Here is a 20,238-nt window from a genome sequence, read left to right on the forward strand (position 1 = left end):
CGATTATATTAAAAAGAAGATGAGCCCAAAGTGGGCACACAGTAAGGAACTTTGAAACTCAAGCAGTGTTCTAAGAGCAGGTGACTGAGACTGAACCTTGGCGCTGTCTGTCACTCAGCTGCCAAACTTTTTTAGGTATGTTGCCCACATTTTTTCTCGAAAAACGCAGGAGATCTGCGCCTCATTATATTAAGAAAAAGGAGGGTGTAAGAACCCAACAACACTTACACCAAACACCCAACACACCAACACACACTCAACACCACGCACTCACAGCCTAACACGCCTCAGGAAAAACTGGAGGCCGACCCAAACAACACCAAACAGCCCCAGAGACTAATCACCAGGGAGGGGGGCAGACAGGAGGGATAATCCTCGAGCCCCTGCTGAGGTCCAAAGCCTACGCTCCTCTCCAGCCAAGATTAAAGCCTCAGCAACACTTGGAGCCGACCCATCGAAAACACAGCGATTATGATGATTCCAGAGAATCTAGGCTCCAAGAATGATTAGGGAATTAACACCTTGTCTCACCAGCTCAGAAGTAGCACTACTAGCTCTTTCCCACCAATCAAGAAAGGAGTTTTCCGAAGGTTGTGGGGATAAGGCATGAAGACCAACCTGTCTTAGCAAAAGGAACCAAAATTCCCTAGCAAAGATGCAGCCGACCAGGAGATGGTTGATGGTTTCATCATCTTGATCACAAAGTGGACAGCATTCCGGGCGGGCCAGCCCACGGCGTGCAAGTCTATCTGCTGTCCAGCACTTATTGTGCGCAACAAGCCACATGAAGAACCGACATTTAGGTGGTGCCCAGGACTTCCAAATTTTCTCCCATGGAGCAAAGAGGGTCGAACCCAAGAAGAAACCCTCATACTGTGTATGTTGCCCACATAGGCAGTGACTAGGCAAGCAAGGCAGTGCACGAAGAAGGCAGGCCAGATCATTGGACAATTACTGGAAGAACGAGAACTGTCGTAGGAGCAACAAAGTTCCCCATGACCTTCTGCGCCTTGCATAGTGCTCAATATATTGTGCATGTGCTACATAAGGTTGGCAGAACTTCTTAGAAACTTAGTCCAAATGGAACTGTGCATGTGCTAGACTTAAAAGTTGCAAATGTTCGATGAAATCCTTGGACAAAATGGACAGAAATGCTCCCTTTTTTGCTTTTGAAAGGCATTTTTGTCCAATCATTCAGTGGCAAATAGTTGAGATTGACATGGAACGAAAATCAATTCTCCAAACTGGAGAAATTAAAAATGTCCAGATTCATATGGAACACTTAGGGGTGTTTGGTTTGAGGAACCACCTCATTCTAGATGAGATGGTGCATCATGAGCTCATTCCTCAAATTTGGTAAAATTACTCAATTTCTCATGCTAGTACTAATTATTAGAAACAAGACATCTCTTACTGTTTCAAAGCATTAAAAAACTCATTGGAATCACATTCCTACTTTCGGAAAACCAGATGAGCAAAAGATGCGCAAATCGAAGAAAAAAATATTTTTCTTTTCTCTTTCTAGACCTGCCGAGGGCACACAAGAAAAGGTCTTTCAACTGAATGATAGCAAACAAGTACAAATGTGTGAAAAATGAGCATTAGGAATTATGCATAGCTAACACATTGTTATACTGTACTTCTTGTACAACTCTCGTATATATATGACTATATATATGAAAGGCACCCTACAATAGGTGTGTGGTGTTCACCAAACCATTATCCCCGCTTGTTCTACATGGTATCACGAGTTCGGGCCTAGGTCTTCTCGCCCACCAACCAAACCCTAGAGCCCCCCCCCCCCCCCCCCCCCCATCAGGCACGTCGATCGCTACTACCTCCCCTACAGTCGATCCTCGATCGTTACCGCGTCCTGCTGGGCGTCGACCACTTCCTCCCTTCCGCTAACTCCCAAACATAGCCGCATCGTCCTCCCACCTCCCAAACCCTAGCTGGCGGCGCCAACTTCCTGCCACGCCGCCGCTACCTCACCTCCCTCGCCATGTGGACAAACACCTCCATGTCCAGCGGCATGCTCGGCTCCAACACCTCGGGCTCCCTGCCGCATGACTCAGAGACGACACCACCAATCTTCTTCACCCCCTTTGCGATGATCGCCATCAAGTCCCATGGTCCAAGGACCCTTGAGTTGAAACACGCTTACTTCAACCGATGGTCTCCCTTCTTCCTCTCCTTGTGGAGCAAGTTTGGGCTTCACTGGCCCCTAGTCTTCTCAGGCCATACCCACAGGTGCACATCGTCTTTGTGCCGGCGCAAGTCTCTGACGCGTCTATGCTGCCCCCTAGTGCTAAATCGAGAAGAGGGCAAGCAAAATCAAGTGACTTGGACACCATGAGGTAGGCATAGATGGAATTACAATACAACAAACCATTTTGCCATCCTAATCTCGACTCTTCTATTCCTTTCTTCACTATCCATGGGCTCTGACAGTTCATGCTATGTTTAATTGGACGCCTATGGCCTAGGCGACGCACTAGGTCTCCACCTAGCGCTTAACCATGCCTAAGCGAGCATTTAACAAAGTTCTTTTGAATACTGCATAGTGCAATGGCGGACAAGTACAAGGCCCTCATCGACAATGGCACTAGGCGCATGGTGCCTCCCCCCTTGCTACTGTCGTGACAGACAAGTGGAGTAGGCCAGAATCTACTACGACGAGACCTTCAGTCCGGTTGTCAAGCCGGAGGGCGTCCTCAGCATCACCGCCTTGTGCTCCTGGCCGATTCACCAGTTGGACGTGAAGAACACCTTTCTTCACAGACATCTGGAGGAAACCGTGTACTGCCAACAGCTGTCAGGCTTCGTCAACCCCGTTGCCCCTGACTATGTCGTACGGTCTAAAGCAGGCTCACCGTGCTTGGAACCGGTGCTTCACCATGTAAATTTGCGCCATCGACTTCACCACTTCCAAGTTTGATGCATTCCTCTTTGTTTACAAAGATAGAAACCATGCTACCTATCTACTGCTCTTCGTCGACGACATCATCCTTACGGCGTTATCCTCTGCGCTGCTCATGCACATCACTAAGCGCCTTCACTTGGAGTTTGCCATGACGGACCTCAGGGACCTGCACCACTTCCTCGACATCTATCACACACTCCAGTGACGCCCATTCCTGTCACATTGCCAGTACACTGTCGAGCTCCTCCAACATGTTGGCCGACAGCGACAGCGACACCAGTGGACACCTGGGCCAAGCTGTCGATCATAGACTGAGCCCCCATCACCGATGCCTCAGAGTACTAGAGCCTTGCTAGTGCGCTCCAGTACCTCTCCCTAACACAACCGAAAGTATGCAGTTCTGCCTGTTCATGCATCTCATCCTAACGAGCCTCATCTCACACCGATCAAGCAGATCCTCCGCTCTGTGAAGGGCTCACTCTCCGCATGCCTTCACATTGGCGTCAGTCCAGCCACCTCCCTAAATGCATACTCCGACACCGGCTCATCTTCCTTGGAGACAACCTAGTGTCCTGGTCTTCCACTGCTGGAGCGCGGAGGCGGAGTACATTGTCGCCCACGCCATTGCAGAGTGCTGCTGGCTACGGGAACTCCTTCAAGAGCTTCACATCTCGATTCCTTCAGCGATGATTGTCTAATGTGACAACGTGAGCCCATTCTACATGGTGGTTGTTGGGGATTCAACCTCAGACAACACAGTCCCCGAATTTGATTAACAAACTTTAACCAATGTGTTGTCTTCATAGCAAATCATGTTTGTTGCACAGAAATGACTTCACGTTGTTCGAAACCTTCGGAGGTATTCGGTGAAGTCAAAAAGGGCAAAGACGAAGACATTTGAACGAAGTCCAAGGCAGAGGACCGAAGACAATGGACACACTTCGCGATGAAGCGAAGTCAGAGGCGAACAGAACGAAGCCAACACAGGTTGAGGCCGCAAAGCCTCATCTCGGCGAAGCTAGATGGACAAAGTAGAAACCTTGAATAGAAAAGCACCGGTTCGAGTGTAATAGCTAATCCAGGGGCAAAAGTGCAATTGTAATAGAATAATCGAAGGTTCTCGCTCCTATAAATACCCTCTGACATGTACTGTACTGGACATGAAAATTTTATCCAATTGAGTTAATTCTACTCAATGATGCTTGAGTGATTGTTTCGCCCAACAGTGGTCAAACCCATTCATCACCGGCGCACCAAGCACATCTAGATCAACATCCACTTCATCCGAGAGAGGGTTGCCTTGGGCCATGTCCGTGTCCTCCATGTTCCCTCAACTGCATCAATTTGCAGACATCATGACGAAGGGCTCTATAGTCTGTGGACCCGTGATCCTACCGCTACAACTGCAGACGGGTAATAGGAATTACGTTTAGCTAACACACTGTTGTACTACCATTATTACCAATTCTTGTACAACTCTCGTATATGGCTATACATATGAAATGCCTACAATGGGTGTGTGGTGTTCCCCTTAAACCATTATGCCCACTTGTTTTTCTATGAGATGGTGATGGATCAACTCAGTTCCATTCCGTAACAACAACATAGCCTTTCAGTCCCAAGCAAGTTGGGGTAGGCTAGAGCAGAATAACACCATCAGGGCTCTAGCAGAATACTCTTAGGAAGTTTTGAATATCAAAGAAATGAAAAGCAACATTATGGTTTATAGGCCACTCGCTAGAAAAATATTTGTGATATTTCCAGTTTTCCTCTCATTTTGAAGGAACGTACCATGTTGAGATCTTAGCAAGTTTATTGGCCACCTTTCATGAAGATTACTATTTACTAGTAAACTATGTCCAAACGTACAAATATCTCTGCCACTAAAACTTGCCAGCACCTTTTTTTCTGCAGTTCTACTATGTTTCTGCTGTATAGTTTTGTTTACTTTTTTATCATACGAAGCCCAAATGTAGTGCAAAATCTTTTCAATGGAGATGGTTGTATAGGAGGGGGGCAGGGACAAGGGCCTCAACCTGAGCAGGGGGGAATAACGAGTATACAACAAGCTCCCCAAATGGCAACAGGTTGTTTTTCCCCATTCTATGAATCACCAAATTGGTATTTTCTTTTTTATCAGGGGGATGATAAGGTTTCATGTGGCTTGTCACTTGTGCAAGTAAGATCAGGATAAAATTTCAGTGGCTCGGACAGTAAGATAACTGTTGGTTTGAAATATTCGCTCTGAAGAAAGTAAATCAAATTTTCTTCATACTAAATGATCATTCCCTTTCAGAAACGTTTTTTTTCCTCAAAAGTTGCAGGAAAAACCACCTTTTTTTGTGCACAACATACTAAGAATGCAAAACACTATTTTTCAGATTTGATATGTACCACAAAAAGATGTAAACTATATGATACACAAAAGTAGGTCATCAGCTACATGCAGGTATTAGATAACCAGGGGAAGTGAAAAGATGCAGAACCACCAACCATATGTTACAGTAACCCACTTGGTAGAATGACACATAAACGAAAACTAACAGGGCACAAAGCCAAGTGCATTCCTTACGTATCCACAAAGGAACAGTGGGCTTAAACCTTAATTCATGAGGGTACCCAATGATAATACACCTTAATAAACCTTAAACCTTAAACCCAGTGACAGCAAAGACGCAGACCCGCCACCTACCATGTACCGACAGAACTACACCACCTAGCAATCCAGCATGGGACCAAACAAAAAAGTAGGGAGTGAAAAGATGATGGACTACTTCATTCCTCAAACCAAACACCCTATTAGTTTGTAGAGCAATACCAAAACAGACGGAAGTTGTAGTCAGAGGTATAACCTGTAACCAAATCACGGGATGAAAGTCTGCCATGAGCGCATGAAGTTAGCACAGCCTCAAGCACAAAAGGAACAGCTTCAAGAATTTCCCATGCTGGAAGTGTTGGCCACTGGCACATATCTTCCTGTACACCTGCAGGTGAACTACTCGTACTGGAATTTTCTGTTGACTGAGGATTTACAGACAGGACACCACCTTTTGGCACTTTATTATGGCATATAATTTTCAGTATCATGTTTGCCACATGGAGCACAGTTGTCCTGCTGCAAGCACTAGAAAGTGTAGAGGCTATGCAAGCTTGATTCTGGAAGTACCATGCCCTTAGCTTTGGAAATGAGTCAATATACACTGGCTTTTGAAATGGTGTATCTAATTTAAATATGCTTGATTGAGTAACATTAGATAGATTTTTCGAAGAAGAATGATTATTACGTAATAACAAGAGAAAATCCAAACGGAGCTCTGACCAAAGAGAGACTCCACGCCTTGATAAAGCATTCTCAATAGGTGGTCTATGAAATTTCCAAAAGCGAAGCAGGGACAGGAAAGCACATGAGAATACTGAATACACAGAAGCCTCTTCAAATTTACAACTCCTATGATCAGATGGAGGTAAAGATCCAAAAATCTCACAGAGAGGCATTAACATAGATGCTACTTCTGGCACCTGCAAAATATCATGTCACAAGGGAGATGGTACCATAAGCCCACAACAGGTTCATACAGCACATATACCACCAAAGCATGTAAACCAATTACTACTCCGTGCAAGTAAATTTTCTTTTACAATGTAGTTGCAAGTGGTCACCAGCCCAGTGGCTTATGGTTGGCGGTTGGCCCAGGTCATGGTGCAGGCCTATAGGGTGAAGCCGGGGTTCAGGGGTTTTCTCCGTCGGTTTGACTGAGGTTCCTTCTCAAAGTAAAAATCATAGGGGTGGTCTTTCCCCACTGGCCGAGTTTTTTTTTTATCAATGTAACATGTGGTGCTGACATCCAACGAGCATTAAACCGCATCCAAGGAATGTACTAAAAAAATTCCAGTAGGTTTGAACGGCATCATGATTGCAGCAATAACTTAAAGAGATACTATCCGTAATTCAAAACCACAAGTAAACACAAGTCATTCACATATGAAAATATGAAAGATGCACATGGACTGACAAAGTTTTGTCAATACTTATCCATGCCTGAGAAATATGTTTAACACAAGATTAGTTCAAAAAATATTTTCATTCTGCTTCAAGGAACACATATAATTCTAGGTTATTCTTGATTTCATCTCAAACTTCATCAGAAGCCCATGTTATCCATGACTAAGTCAAAACGAATAGAGCTGAACTATTAAGCTAGCGATGTTTCTTACCAGGCCATACATTGAAAGAATATGAACAGTGTCAATAGAAGAAATTCCTGATACAAGAGCGTGTAGCATAGGCATGTCCTGTACATATCGCCCTTCTGGTCCAGAATCCAGAGGGAGGAATGTCGATAACAACTTAAGCACCATTTGAACAACATGTTCCTAAGCAGAAAAACAAATTGCACGCAAACATGTTACATTCTTCTGTAGAACATTACTACAATATGGTTCTTTTAAATTGAATAATACCTGAATGTTCCAACCACGAAGCAGTGATGCTCCACACAAAATCTTCGAAGCTGCCAACTTTTCCTCCGGTGACCCACTTACTGCAAAAGAGTACAATTTCTCCAACTCTGCTACACTAAGAAAACAAAATAGGAATGAGATCATGAATCAAGCTAGTCAACAGACATAAAACCAAAAAAGCTCTAAAATTAGTATATTCCAATGATTTATAACCTCGAAGCAGGTGTGACCATAAGGGCGTCCTTAAGTTCTATAAGTGGAGACCCTTCTACTAAAGATGGCCATGGAGACTCCTGAACTGGAGAGGATTCTTTAAGTGGAACCACGTAGCCAGGCCAGAAATAAGCAGATGTATCAATTAAGTTCCTTGTGATGCAGGCTTCCACGATAAGATGTAGCATATTTCCAACTACAATTTTGAAGCGTAACTATGATTTAGATAATTCATAATTGCGAAAAGAACAAGATAACCAAAGGATACTAAATGTTAAAATATCTCAGTTCATAGGTAACCTGCTTTAATAGAGGGACTGTCTTTGAAAGAACTGTACATGTTCTCACTCCCATTTTTCAGGTTAGACAGAACAACTGCTGCTTTTCTAGCTGCACTATTTGCCAAATGTACAGCTGCTGGAGGTGGTGAAAGAAGACCAAAAAATTGCCTCAGAATCTGAAGTGAAGACACTAATTGTCCTCTTATAGCAGAGGTTGTTTCCCCTTCCAGATTGCCCACCTCTTCCTTCACAATAGTTGCAATGGACAAGGGGATAATAGCCAACAACATGCACAACCGTGAATCAAGACGAGGAAATGGTCCTTCCGAAGCATCTGGGCCCTATTAAGCACATTTTTTAGCAAGGAGTAAATATCAATGTATGTGTTTGGAGCATATTCCAAATGACAACATAAGTAAATACTTTTTTTCTTTTTTATTATTCTTTATTTAAAAATAATACATATAGACTGTGGTTGAAGTCATCTCACTCGCTGTACTAGTCGCAAAGCCGAAATCCATAAAGCTTGAAAGGTCTCTTGCCAGGTTGCCCGATTCAACACTTGAAGTGTTTTGGATAGTTCTGTCAGCCAATGGTCTCATGTTAGAAAATGTTTTAAAGCTATGGGAAAGGCAAGAATTAACAGCTTTATGCATTTATGCACCTGTCAGATATTCAACTGATGATATAGCATGAAGATGTCTCCCATCCATTGTGTTCTCCATAAACATGTCAAAAGGAATCCAACAAGATCCCTTTCCAGCTCTGAATATACTGTAAACAGCTGAACTGCAAGGCTGTATGCTAACAGGAACTCCCAGAAGCCTTTTCCTGTCTAATTGGTAGTCCGTGCTTATGACATTCTGTATATTCATAATCAAGCTATCTAGCAGATTGTACGGAGACAATGTGTTCTTCTTTTTAAGAGCACCAATAAGATGAAGTTTCCGAAGTAGACAATTGAAATTTTCAGGTCTATCCTACCACATCCAAAAAGGAATGGAAGTATTATCAGTTTAACATACACAATACACTAGAACATTTGGACAGTGATTGAGTGGTCTGGAGAGGGGGATCACAATCCAAAAGCTTTCTAGCGATTATTTGTTACGCTTGCTCAATGTCAACAAATATACCTGTACCAAAGTTCTCCCAAACTATGCATGCATACTCACATTCTAAAATGAAATCATAAGCTTGAAGTTTAGAATCACAACAAAGCCATAAGTTTTATGAAGTTTCGTATCTGGGAAAGAGCCAAACATGACACGACAAGCTAGAAGTTGACTCATTTGAAAGTGCCTAAGATGATGTGTGGCTTGAACCAACTTCCCATATGTTCTCCCTAGTAAAATTAGTACGGTCGAAGTTCTTCTCTTCTTTTATTGGTCAAAATAGTGCTCTCAATCCCACCCATGCTAACATGTCACATTTAGGACAAAACGCAGATAGCAGCCGGCACTATTGCACATACCGCCAAAAACTCAAAGGTAGTACTATTACCATCTGATAACATGATAATATATCAATTTCATTTTCATCCCCAACCCCAAGCTTGTCAAGTGAAAAATGTTTCTAAAAACAAGCAAACTTTACCGATTTGGATGAAACCTAGTTTTTCAGGGAGTATGTAGCTGAGGATCTACAAACTTGTAATGATCAAGATTTGCATGGCAGAAAAGAGTAAAGTTACAAAGATAACACAGCATACGTGTTACGATTGACAAGCCGCAGAAAGACTTGGACAATTTTGTTTGCAGTGACCTTCTCAACAACTTCAATAGACATAAGTATATTCTTTCTTCTTAGATGTTCACGGTGCTCATCTCCCCTGTCAAGTGATCTCCCCTTGCCATTAAAATTCATATCATTTCTGTTGCCATGTTCATCAGCGGAGGTGATGGGCAATCCACAATCATCTAAGATGCAATCAATCAGCATGTTGACAAGACTCAACACAAACAAAATAACAGTATGTCCAAAATCCAAATGTTGAAAACCAAATCTATGTGAAAGCTGCATAGCACTGTCAATAGATTTGGCTAACCTGCATAGTAAATGCAAATATAAAGTTAGCACATTTGAGAGGATTATATGTTGGTATCAGAAAATTTGTTCACCACCACCACCACCAACAACAACAATATAGCCTTTCAGTCCCAAGCAAGTTGGGGTAGGCTAGAGTTGAAACCCACCAAGAGCCCCAAAGTTAGCACATTTGAGAAAATTTGTTCACCAAATAAAATATTTCAGAACATCTTCTATTCCCTAGAATAGTTCTGCTGCTAGATCAGGACTTGACTGATCACATGCTAATCAGCCCAGGCAACCGATAGGCTCACCTACATAAAGTCGGTCCTTGCTTCTATCCCGGTTTACTATATGTCCACTGTTCTTTTCTCCAAGACCTTTGTGGAAAAAATCAATGTCATCATTAGAAGGTTTTGGTGGGCGGGTGTTCAGGACGACAATCCTACCTCTCCTATTGCTTTTCGCTCTTGGGACGTTATCTGCCAGCCCAAGGAAAATGGGGGGTTGGGGATCAGGGATCTGCATACTGTCAATAGAAGCCTCCTCACCCATGCTGCTTATAACATTGCTAATAACAAAAACCCCTTTTCTCTCTTCTGTACTTAAGGCTAAATACTATCACAACGGTTCTTTTTGGACAGCTAATGCCAATGGACCTAGGTCTATTTTTTGGTCCTCTATTTTACAGGTAAAAAAGGAACTCTGCACCAGCGCTGTCTACCAGATTCATGCAGGTAACACTTCCATCTGGTCAGCACCGTGGTGTCCTATATGGAACTCCATACATGACCACCTTCTCCTACCTGTCACTACAACACCCTTGCCAGCTACGGTTTCTGACGTCTGGATTAATAATACTCGCTCCTGGAACATGGAGATTATCTCCAACACTTTCGATAACCAGGCTGTCCAAGTCATCACTGGTGTCCAACCTGTTCCTAGTGATCAGCAAGACATCCTAAGATGGACGCCTTCTAAGAATGGAATCTGCACCACTAAAAATGTTTACAGGCACCTATCTTCCCAGCTCTTAGTCCAGCTCCCACAGCAAGGCTCCAGAAGCATCCATCCCCAAGCTAATCAAATTTTGCAGAGAGCTTGGAAAAGTAAGAATTTATCCCCTCTCATCAAGACCTTCACCTGGAGACTTATAAGAAGAGCCCTCGCCACTGCCGATCGGGCAGCAAGGTATGCCACTCACATTGACAAACATTGTGCCTCCTGTGGCGCAGTGGAAGATGACGCTCATCTCTTCTTCCACTGCAATCTCCCTCGTGCAGTTTGGTTTTCTGCTGATCCTTCTCTCAGAACTGACAGTCTTCCACAAGAACATAATGGAGTGCAATTAACTCTCCAAGCTTTTATTACCAATTCAACATCTGACTTTTTGTTTCATAAGAGCCTAATTACTATGTGGTATCTATGGAAGGCGAGAAATGATAATCGCTTCCAACGAAAGACCTGGACTCCTTGGCAGGTTCATCACGCAGTGCGCACATCACCACCCAACACCAAGTACAGATTGCAGGAACAGACATTGCAGGCGCCCAAACTCCAAGCCCGGCGGACAGGCAACCGCACATACCAGCAGCTGGCCCTGTCCAGAATCAACAGCCTAGTCACAACAACTACCTAGTGCAACATATGCCTACTCCTATTGAGGGAGCTGCTACAGCCATCGACGGGGACCCCAACTCCATGGTGTCTTCACTGCATCAGGGATGCCGATCAGCTACAACTCAAACTGGACCATCAGGTATGAATAGCTTATTGACAGGGATTCAACCACAAACGACGAACAGATACACCATCCATACACCAGCACTACTCCAGGGCATCAGATGCTTTGCTGATGCATCCACGCCTCCTGATCAACCATCAGCGATGCCAAGAGACGCTGGCATCGGAATTTTTATTGTTAACACACAGGTACAACCCACACCATCTACATCAAGGCGAGAATGACAGGATCCAGCTCGGTGATCATGGCAGAAGCTGCGGCGCTGGCCTTGGCCGCGGCCGTCACTGAAGGCATGAACCTGAACAATATCAACTTCTTATCAGACTGTGAACAACTAGTTCACTTCCTTAATGCCGCAGATCAGACTAATCCACCAGACTGGAGAATTAAATACTTCACACAGCTATTCTCCAATCACTCAAGTTGCAGGCAGTCAAGGATCTTCAAGATTTCCAGGACCCTCAACACTACAGTGGATGCATTAGCTAGGCAGGCACTTTCAGACTCAGAATCTCAGTATTTTGAGCCTTCCTGTTCCTACGCCCATGTAAACCAATGCTCATTACTGCAGGCTTTGCAATCTGTAAGCCAGAACTCTGTAAGGTTACTTTCAGCAAGATGCTGTTGAAATAAAAATGTTTGTTGTCAAAAAAAAAAGAAAAAGTACATTGCAGACGAATATAACAATCAGTAAAAAATAAAGCCATTCTAAAGTTAATGCTAAAATATTGGAAAAATATTTTCTCAAAAACCTGATAGAGATTAGCTGGATAAAGGCCTGAAAAGCTTCAATTGCACACATCTGAGCATCAGGAGTAGCTCACAATATTGACGGGCAGCATACATTGACGTGAAAAAGAATATTGTGCACTTGACAAATAGGCGCCTCAGTGGTATGTGGCATCTCAAACCCTTGGTGTTTGCACACATTTCAATCAGACACTTCGACCATGTTGGTACACATACGAATAGTTGGCAGTTTCCTGACAAACTGTGCTGTGCTATGATATGCACTTATGCAGTAAGGTTTTTGGCTATGAATCAAATAGAAAATATGATTTTAACAAATAACTAAGAGTAAATTTTGCATGCCAACAGGTGATTGACCACAGTATCAGAACTTTAAAGATCGGAAGTCCATTATCAGAAAGCTGCAGATTGATGAACAATTTATAGTTGAAGATAGTTAGGTCAATTAAACTGTAGGTTTTAAATATTTACTCAGTAGCTTATATACCCAAAAAGTAGGGGGGAGTGCTTTTGAAAAGCCACCGCAATGTGAAAGGAGCTTAATGACACTTGTGAAGCCTTTGAACCACAGGACAAGGTTCTTTTTCTAGAACACGACTTCACGACAGCACAAGGTTAGAAATGGTGCACCTTTTCCTTTGAAGACCAAGACCAAGAATTTTGCAATCGTTTTCATCCTACCTAGTTTCCACCTCCAGATACATCTAACGGAATTACGGAAATGACCAGGCAACCCCCTAGCAGCCGGGTCAAGCTGGGCCCACGTACCCGCAAAGCATCAGCTAATACAGCACAGATTTAAACCGGGATATCCAACAAGCAAGTTGCCAATTCTGACGTGTGCAAGTTGTATCGTGAATACAGAGTACACCAAACCAAAAATCAAGGATGCAAATGTAAACATAGTACTGGAGTAAGGTCCTTACATATCCTTCTTCTCCATGCGCTCCGGGTAAACAGGGGCCACCGCGTACCGGCCTAGAAGCTCGAGGTAGAGCCTGTACGCCTCCGGCTGCTCCCGCCGGTTCGGCACCACCCTGCATAGCAATAGTAATACAGTATTATACAAACCAGCACACAACAACCGGCAACTTAGCATCTGAAAGCGAACTAGGGCCGAAACCCAATTGATAAAAGGAGACGACGCGGGAAGGTCGAATCGCTCAAGCACCTCGGGGTAAGGAGGGCGAGGGTGTGGTGAGGGTCCACCAGGCGGGACAACATGGCCTGATCCAGCAGCTTCCACATGGCGGGTGTGTTGTGCGCGAAGCACAGGTTCGTCACCAGCGCCTGGGAGAGCGCGAGGCCGCCCGGAGCGGACGCGGGGGCCTCGCGGATGCAGCGCGCGGCCTCGGCGGCCTGGAGAAGCGGCGGGTCCCCGCGCTCTGCGGAGGCCTTCACCGCCGCCATCACCCGCCGCACCAGCTCCAGCTCCGTGACGGCGGCAGCCATCGGCCCGCCTGGTTTTGGGGAGCTCTGCTCTGGTGTGCTGATTGCGCGCCTGCGGGGGATTTGGGTTGGCGATGGGAGGAGGAGAGGACAGAGGAGAGGCTGCTGCTGGTCGACGACTGTATTTAAACCCCAAAAATTAGAACGGGATAGCGAAAAGCTTTTACCAGCAAAGCGGTCAAGGTCAATCCCGATGAAAAAACATCGAGTGCTTTGACTTGATGAACAAAATAATCCCATCAAATATTATTGTCAAAAAATATATCCCTTTTAAAACGCCGGGCCCGCGTAGACACCACGATCTTCTTCGTCGGCACCACGGCGGGCGCCTGTGGCCCGATCCGGCAAGGTTGGGCCTACCGCCACGGCAAATAGCCATCTTGTGCGATTTTTTTTTGTTTTTAACCCTTTTTAAACTATTTTCAAATTTGACACTGTTTAATTTTTTTAAAATCTAACACTTTTGGTTGTGAATAATGCTACGGCGCGGTGAAACTATACTGCTGCGTCATGCATGGCGGCGTGGCAAGGCCACCACCGTGGCAGCGACCAGACCCGCTGACCGCTGACGTGGTGAAGCTGGCATTAGGCGCGGCTACTGAAATAGTTAGATTTGAAAAAAAGTGTTAGATTTTTAAAAAAAAACAGTGTTAAACAGTGCATTAGGCGCGGCTAGTGAAATAGTTTAAAAAAGGGTTAAAAATAAAAACAAAATCTCTTGTGCCAACTGCCGAGTGCCAGCGCCCAGTTGTGCAGAGGAGAAAGAAGGATCCTGATCCTGTACAGGAGTAAGTGTGGACAGGATAAGCTAGGCTAGCTGTTATGTTTGAACTTTGAACATACTTATGTCATTTGTTCCTCAAAATTTTCTGGAGATCTAAATGCTATCCAAAGATTTCATGTAATTTATAGAGAGATAGTAGACACTGTCGATCCCATTTTGATGTCCTAGCCGGCCTCTACTGTGTGATATCAGAACTATCAGTTTTCAAATAGCCATTCGGGTTTTACACTTGCTATTTAATTCCACAAGAAAAGATATTGACATAAACAGTAATATTCAACGGGTTTGACCAAACACATCGAGCATATCATATCCTTGCATCAATTTGTTGTCCATTTGCCTTTCTCATCAACAATCTCCACCACAAAAGATAATGGAACGGAGCATTATTAGCTATATATGATTGTTTACTGTAGCGAGATTAGACAATATTGTCCAGGGTAGTAATTTTTTCCTTTTCCTCTAGGAAAATAAAGTTGATTTATTATGTGACCAGCCGTTTAACAACAGTCCCGGACAACAGAACATATAACATTTTACATCTCAATTTTATCTTCCAAAATCTAAACCTTGCATGAATACATAGCAGTTAGCAATATATGGTCCATGTTACTCTTCATAAATAAACTATTTAAATCATTTTATATGCAGTATTTAAGTAAAGTTAGGTTGTTAACCATATAAGATTTAAAAGTTGAAAGAACTCTTATAAAAAGAATAGGATCCTATCTAAGAGTTACTCAACTTTTTACAACAAGTATCTGCCCATAATTTGTGAGTTTACCGAAAAGCCACTAGGTGTTATTGTTCAATATTTTTTAATAAGGTATATAAGAAGGCATTGTTCAATATATTAAGGTATAAGAATTTTCATGAGATTGCAGCAACTTCACAATTTCCAATCGACCACAGAATTATTGTACATACTATGGTCCCAAATAAACATCAGCACCCCAAATATCCATTGGCAAAAAAAGAAATCCATTATCCATGGCGTGGTGCATCCAACATGTCTTTCTAGTTCGGATTGGAGCTTCAACTGCACAGTCCTGACAATAGTTATCAGAGACAGCTAGCCTTCCTGAAGCAACAGCATTGGTATTTTGTTCACTTCTTTCTTGACAATGGTACATTCAGATTCATATGCAATTGCAAGTTACAGCAGCAACAGAAAGTTCAGCACATCAAGGCATTTGAAGTGGATAAAGGTTGCCATTGTTTTACTTCTAACCATGTTTGGTTTGAATTCAAGAAAAAAAAAACAGAAAAAAGATAGACCACATGAAGTTGAATAGATGCTCTGCTTATATTGCAATCCTAAAAGCACCACAAACTGTATAGAAGTTAAAAAAACCAACTAAGGCACAGCGTGATTTAAACCCAGGATCTCACGAAGAAAAGAATGAAACATTGTTGCAAGAGCAAGACTATCAGTTGATTGCCAGTGTTACCAAAACAAACCAGCACCCAATTTAATCAAACTCAACTTCATGAATCGTCTAAGGGGTCACCGAATAAAAACCAATGTAAATGGAAAATACATTGTTTATTACAGTCCTAAAATACCACTCACCCTCCAAGCGCATCTTTATGCTCCCTCAATTATTTGGGCACAAGACCTCCAGGTATGGCGTTCCTTCGGCATCGGTGACAACAAAAACTCAGTTATGAGTTTTAGAAGCTTTTGGCTGCCGCAATAACGCCCTCCACAGTGATGCCATACTCCTTGTAGATCTTTCCAGCAGGAGCACTTGCGCCGAATTTGTCGATGCCAATGGCCTTGCCCTGGGCTCCAACATACTTCTGCCATCCGAGAGTAGAACCAGCCTCAATGCTGATTCTTGATGTAACAGCCTCAGGGAGAACACTCTCCTTGTATTCATCTGACTGCTCCTCAAAAAGTTCCCAGGAAACAAATGACACAACACGGACAGTCTTCCCCTCCTTCCTCAACTCATCAGCAGCCTTGGCAGCAATCTCTAGTTCAGAGCCAGTACTCAACACGATGAGATCAGGCTTGTTGCCGGTTGAATTGTCAGAGATGGTATATCCACCCTTCTCAACACCCTCAATTGAGGTGCCAGGCAGATGAGGAAGCTTTTGCCTTGAGAGAGCAAGAATAGATGGCCTCTTCCTGTTGAGAACTGCAACTTTGTATGCTCCAGCAGTCTCATTGCCATCAGCCGGGCGAAGCATCAGTATGTTCGGCATTGCGCGGAAACTCACCAAGTGCTCAATGGGCTGATGGGTTGGGCCATCCTCTCCGAGACCAATAGAGTCATGGGTCATAACATAGATAACTCCAGCTTCAGACAAAGCTGAGATTCTCATAGCACCTCTCATGTAATCAGTGAAGACAAAGAAAGTAGCACAGTATGGAACAAACCCTGGGCTGTGCAGAGCAATGCCATTAGCAATGGCGCCCATTCCGTGCTCTCTGACTCCAAAGCGGACATTGCGCTCCTCAGGCGTATCCTTCTGGAAGTCACAAACATCTTAAGCAGCGTCATGTTGGAGGACGCAAGATCAGCACTACCTCCGATAAGACCAGGCACAACATTAGCAAGTGCGTTCAAGCACTGCTGGGAGAGGTTCCTGGTGGCATCCGCTTGGCTCTCTGGAGTGTATTTCTAGGGTGGAGAAACAAGAATCAACCATTAGAGTATAATCCTCCACACATCACATCAGCTGTAGTATTGTGTGTAGGTATGTATTCTTACCGGAAGAGCATCAGCCCAGCCAGTGGGAAACTCCCCTGTGATGAGACTTTTCAAAGTTGCTGCATCCTCTGCATACTTCTTCTCGTACTCTGCAAATTTGGCATTCCAATCAGCCTCAAGTGCAGCACCTTGTGGCGTGTGGCGGCTCCAGTGGCTGCAATGATACATTCAAAGAAATTGCATTTGTGCTATGCATTTCACCTTCTCATTTGGATACCTAGATTATCAGAGCAAACAACAAGACCTACCTCTTGACATCCTCTGGTACAAAGAATGGCTCATAGGGCCATCCAAGGTTCTGCCTGGTTGCTTCGACCTCTTTGGCACCCAATGCACTTCCATGCGCACTGTATGAGTTGGCCTTGTTGGGTGATCCAAAACCGATTGTGGTTGTCACCTAAAAAGGATACAAATTAGACCAATATTATAAAATCTACAGCAAGCGAACTGAGCGATAGCTCAGTTGGTGGTCTCCCGGTGGTGGGAAGCCCCAAGTCGGGAATTCAACTCCGCATGTTGTAAAAAAAATCCCCTCGCCTGTCCTATGCCAAAGCACAGGTCTAACGCCCAGCCCAGTCTCACGTGGGCAACGGTGCCGCTGTGTATGGGTGGGACAGGGGTTCGGGGATTTTCTCGATCTGCGTGAGAAGGTCATCATCTATCTTAAGCAGAATACCCGGGGGCCATCTACCCCCTGCGGATCGATTTTTTTAAAAAAAAAAATCTACAGCAAACAAAACATAAAAGATTGCAAATACCAAAGAAACAAACCTTGATTAAGGTGGGCTTGTCGGTAACCGCCTTTGCTTCCTTAATAGCTGCACGGATGTCATCATAGCCAGTGTTCCCACTCTTAACCCAGATTGTGTGCCACCCAAGAGCCTCAAAGCGGGTGCTCACATCCTCTGTGAATGCAATCTCTGTATCTCCATCAATGGAAATGTGGTTGTCATCGTAGAAAGCAATGAGCTTGCCAAGACCCCAGTGCCCAGCCAAGGAACAAGCTTCATTAGCAACACCCTCCATTTGGCAACCATCTCCCAAAATAACGTACCTGTACAAAATTCATGAAACATCTTACCAAAACTGCACCACACAAACTAAAAGCAAAACATGGCACGTTCACATTAGAATTATTACGTGTAGTGGTCGACAATCTCATTGTCAGGCTTGTTGAAGCGGGCAGCCAGGTGCTTCTCAGCAAGTGCCAACCCAACGGCATTGGCGACACCCTGACCAAGAGGTCCTGCAGAACAACCATATCGGAAACCGAAACTTTCAGTTTTACAGTACAGCAGGGAAACTTTACTAGTGTCAGCTCTATAGAGAAGAAAATAGACCAGTGGTAACTTCAACTCCTGGAGTCTCAAAGTTCTCAGGGTGGCCCGGTGTTCTGCTTCCCCATTGCCTGAACTGCTTCAAGTCCTCCTCCTGCAGCAGCAGCATACCAGCCGTTCAAAAGAAATTCAATCGCACAAGAGGTGATGTAAATGATCCATATGAAACAGCAAGCAGTTCAACTAAGGTGAATCACACTAAAGTTCTGCTCAACTGAACATGAGTGCTGAGGGGTCCACGGTGTAACGTCTGGGTTTCCAACTAATCTTCGAAACTCAAATTTTCACTTAGCTTATTAGATTTTTGACAACTGGATAAAAGCAGCCAAGCAGGCACAGCCCTTTCTAGTGGAAAGGAAAACGAAGCCGACACCAAAAGTTCTAGTGGGAAGGAAAACGAAGCCGACACCAAAAGTAGCAGCCAAGATCCTTCCAATCTTCCACTATTTTACCAAACAAACAAGACCCAAACTTTACACACGAAATTACCAGCTCCCGAGTTCGCCGCTCCAACTTTCCACACGCAGGACACAGATGCAAAACACTGAAAAGGGAGCGAGCAGTGAACCAGCTGCCTTACCTTGACGCTGTCGTACCCGGCTAAGTGGAGCAGGGCGTACTGGAGCATGCACCCGTGGCCGGCAGAGAGGACGAAGCGGTCGCGGTTGAACCAGTAGGGGTTCTTGGGGTTGTAGCGCATGACCTCGTCGTAGAGGACGTGACCCACGGGCGCGCAGCCCATGGGCAGCCCCGGGTGCCCGGAGTTGGCCTTCTCGACGGCGTCGATGGCCAGGAACCGGATCGTGTTGACCGACTTCTCCAGCAGCTCGCCCGTGGCGGCCTTGTTCCCCTCGAGCGTCTCGGCGGCGGCGGCGCGCACGACGCGCTGGCGGCGGGAGACGGCCGCGGACGACGGCGGGCGGCGGCGGGCCGGGAGCGGGGAGCGCAGGCCGCGGCCGGCCACCGAGATGAGACGGCGGAAGCCGAGGCGCTCGGCCGGGGCCGACGCTCGGGCCGGCGCGCGCGGATATGGTGGCGTGCGCGGCGGCGACGGAGTGCGCGGCCATGGTATGATGGGCGTGTGCGTGCGTCTGAAGGCGGAGATGGCGAGGCTGCAGTTGTGGGCGATGAGGGGAGGGGCTATGTATGGACTCCAGCTCGGGTGCGTTTTGGCGGAGTCGTTGGCAACAGCAGCTACGGGCCTACGGCGTTCCACGGCGGAGCTCTCCGCGGCGCGGACCATGGCTGCTCTCTCCATTTGTCTCTTCTCTTCTTCTGCGCCTAAAAAATATCTCTGCACCTAAAAAATATCCAGGGTAAGTATGAGAATTCCCTATAAATACTCTTCTTCCTCCTCGTGACTGTAGCTGGTCATGTGTGATTGTAGCTGTTTCATGACATTGTTGAGTTCACTTGGACACGAGAAATTAAAAAAAAAACAGGGGGAGGGGGTTTGCCCTTTGAACCTTTGAAGAGTTGAGTTTGAGAAGTGAATTTATGTATCCCTGAAGTCTTTTTAAAGTTTACCTTACATTTCTCTCACAATTT

At 44.9% G+C, this 20,238-nt stretch overlaps 1 protein-coding gene and 1 pseudogene across 2 annotated transcripts; both read right to left on the reverse strand.

Moving 5' to 3' along the window:
• Nucleotides 1-51: 51 nt before the first annotated feature.
• Nucleotides 52-13,966, reverse strand: LOC136511712 (mediator of RNA polymerase II transcription subunit 33A-like). 2 transcript variants are annotated; one of them, XM_066505748.1, is made up of 11 exons: nucleotides 13,572-13,966; nucleotides 13,327-13,437; nucleotides 9,590-9,925; nucleotides 8,543-8,853; nucleotides 8,369-8,460; nucleotides 7,898-8,219; nucleotides 7,598-7,793; nucleotides 7,385-7,499; nucleotides 7,139-7,297; nucleotides 5,776-6,442; nucleotides 52-1,040 (listed from the first exon to the last, which is right to left on the reverse strand). In XM_066505748.1, exons 1-11 carry the CDS (start codon nucleotides 13,850-13,852, stop codon nucleotides 952-954), a joined length of 2,679 nt encoding a protein of 892 aa, XP_066361845.1. In that variant the 5' UTR covers nucleotides 13,853-13,966; the 3' UTR covers nucleotides 52-951. The 2 variants fall into 2 exon arrangements, with proteins under 2 accessions (XP_066361845.1, XP_066361846.1); XM_066505749.1 differs by lacking the exons at nucleotides 52-1,040; nucleotides 5,776-6,442 and having other exon boundaries at nucleotides 7,120-7,297; nucleotides 7,385-7,491.
• Nucleotides 13,967-15,573: 1,607 nt separating this feature from the next.
• Nucleotides 15,574-20,107, reverse strand: LOC136512622 (transketolase, chloroplastic-like; annotated as a pseudogene).
• Between the last annotated feature and the right edge of the window lie 131 nt (nucleotides 20,108-20,238).

Source organism: Miscanthus floridulus, chromosome 16, assembly GCF_019320115.1.
Source record: "Miscanthus floridulus cultivar M001 chromosome 16, ASM1932011v1, whole genome shotgun sequence".
Taxonomy (NCBI): Eukaryota; Viridiplantae; Streptophyta; class Magnoliopsida; order Poales; family Poaceae; genus Miscanthus; species Miscanthus floridulus.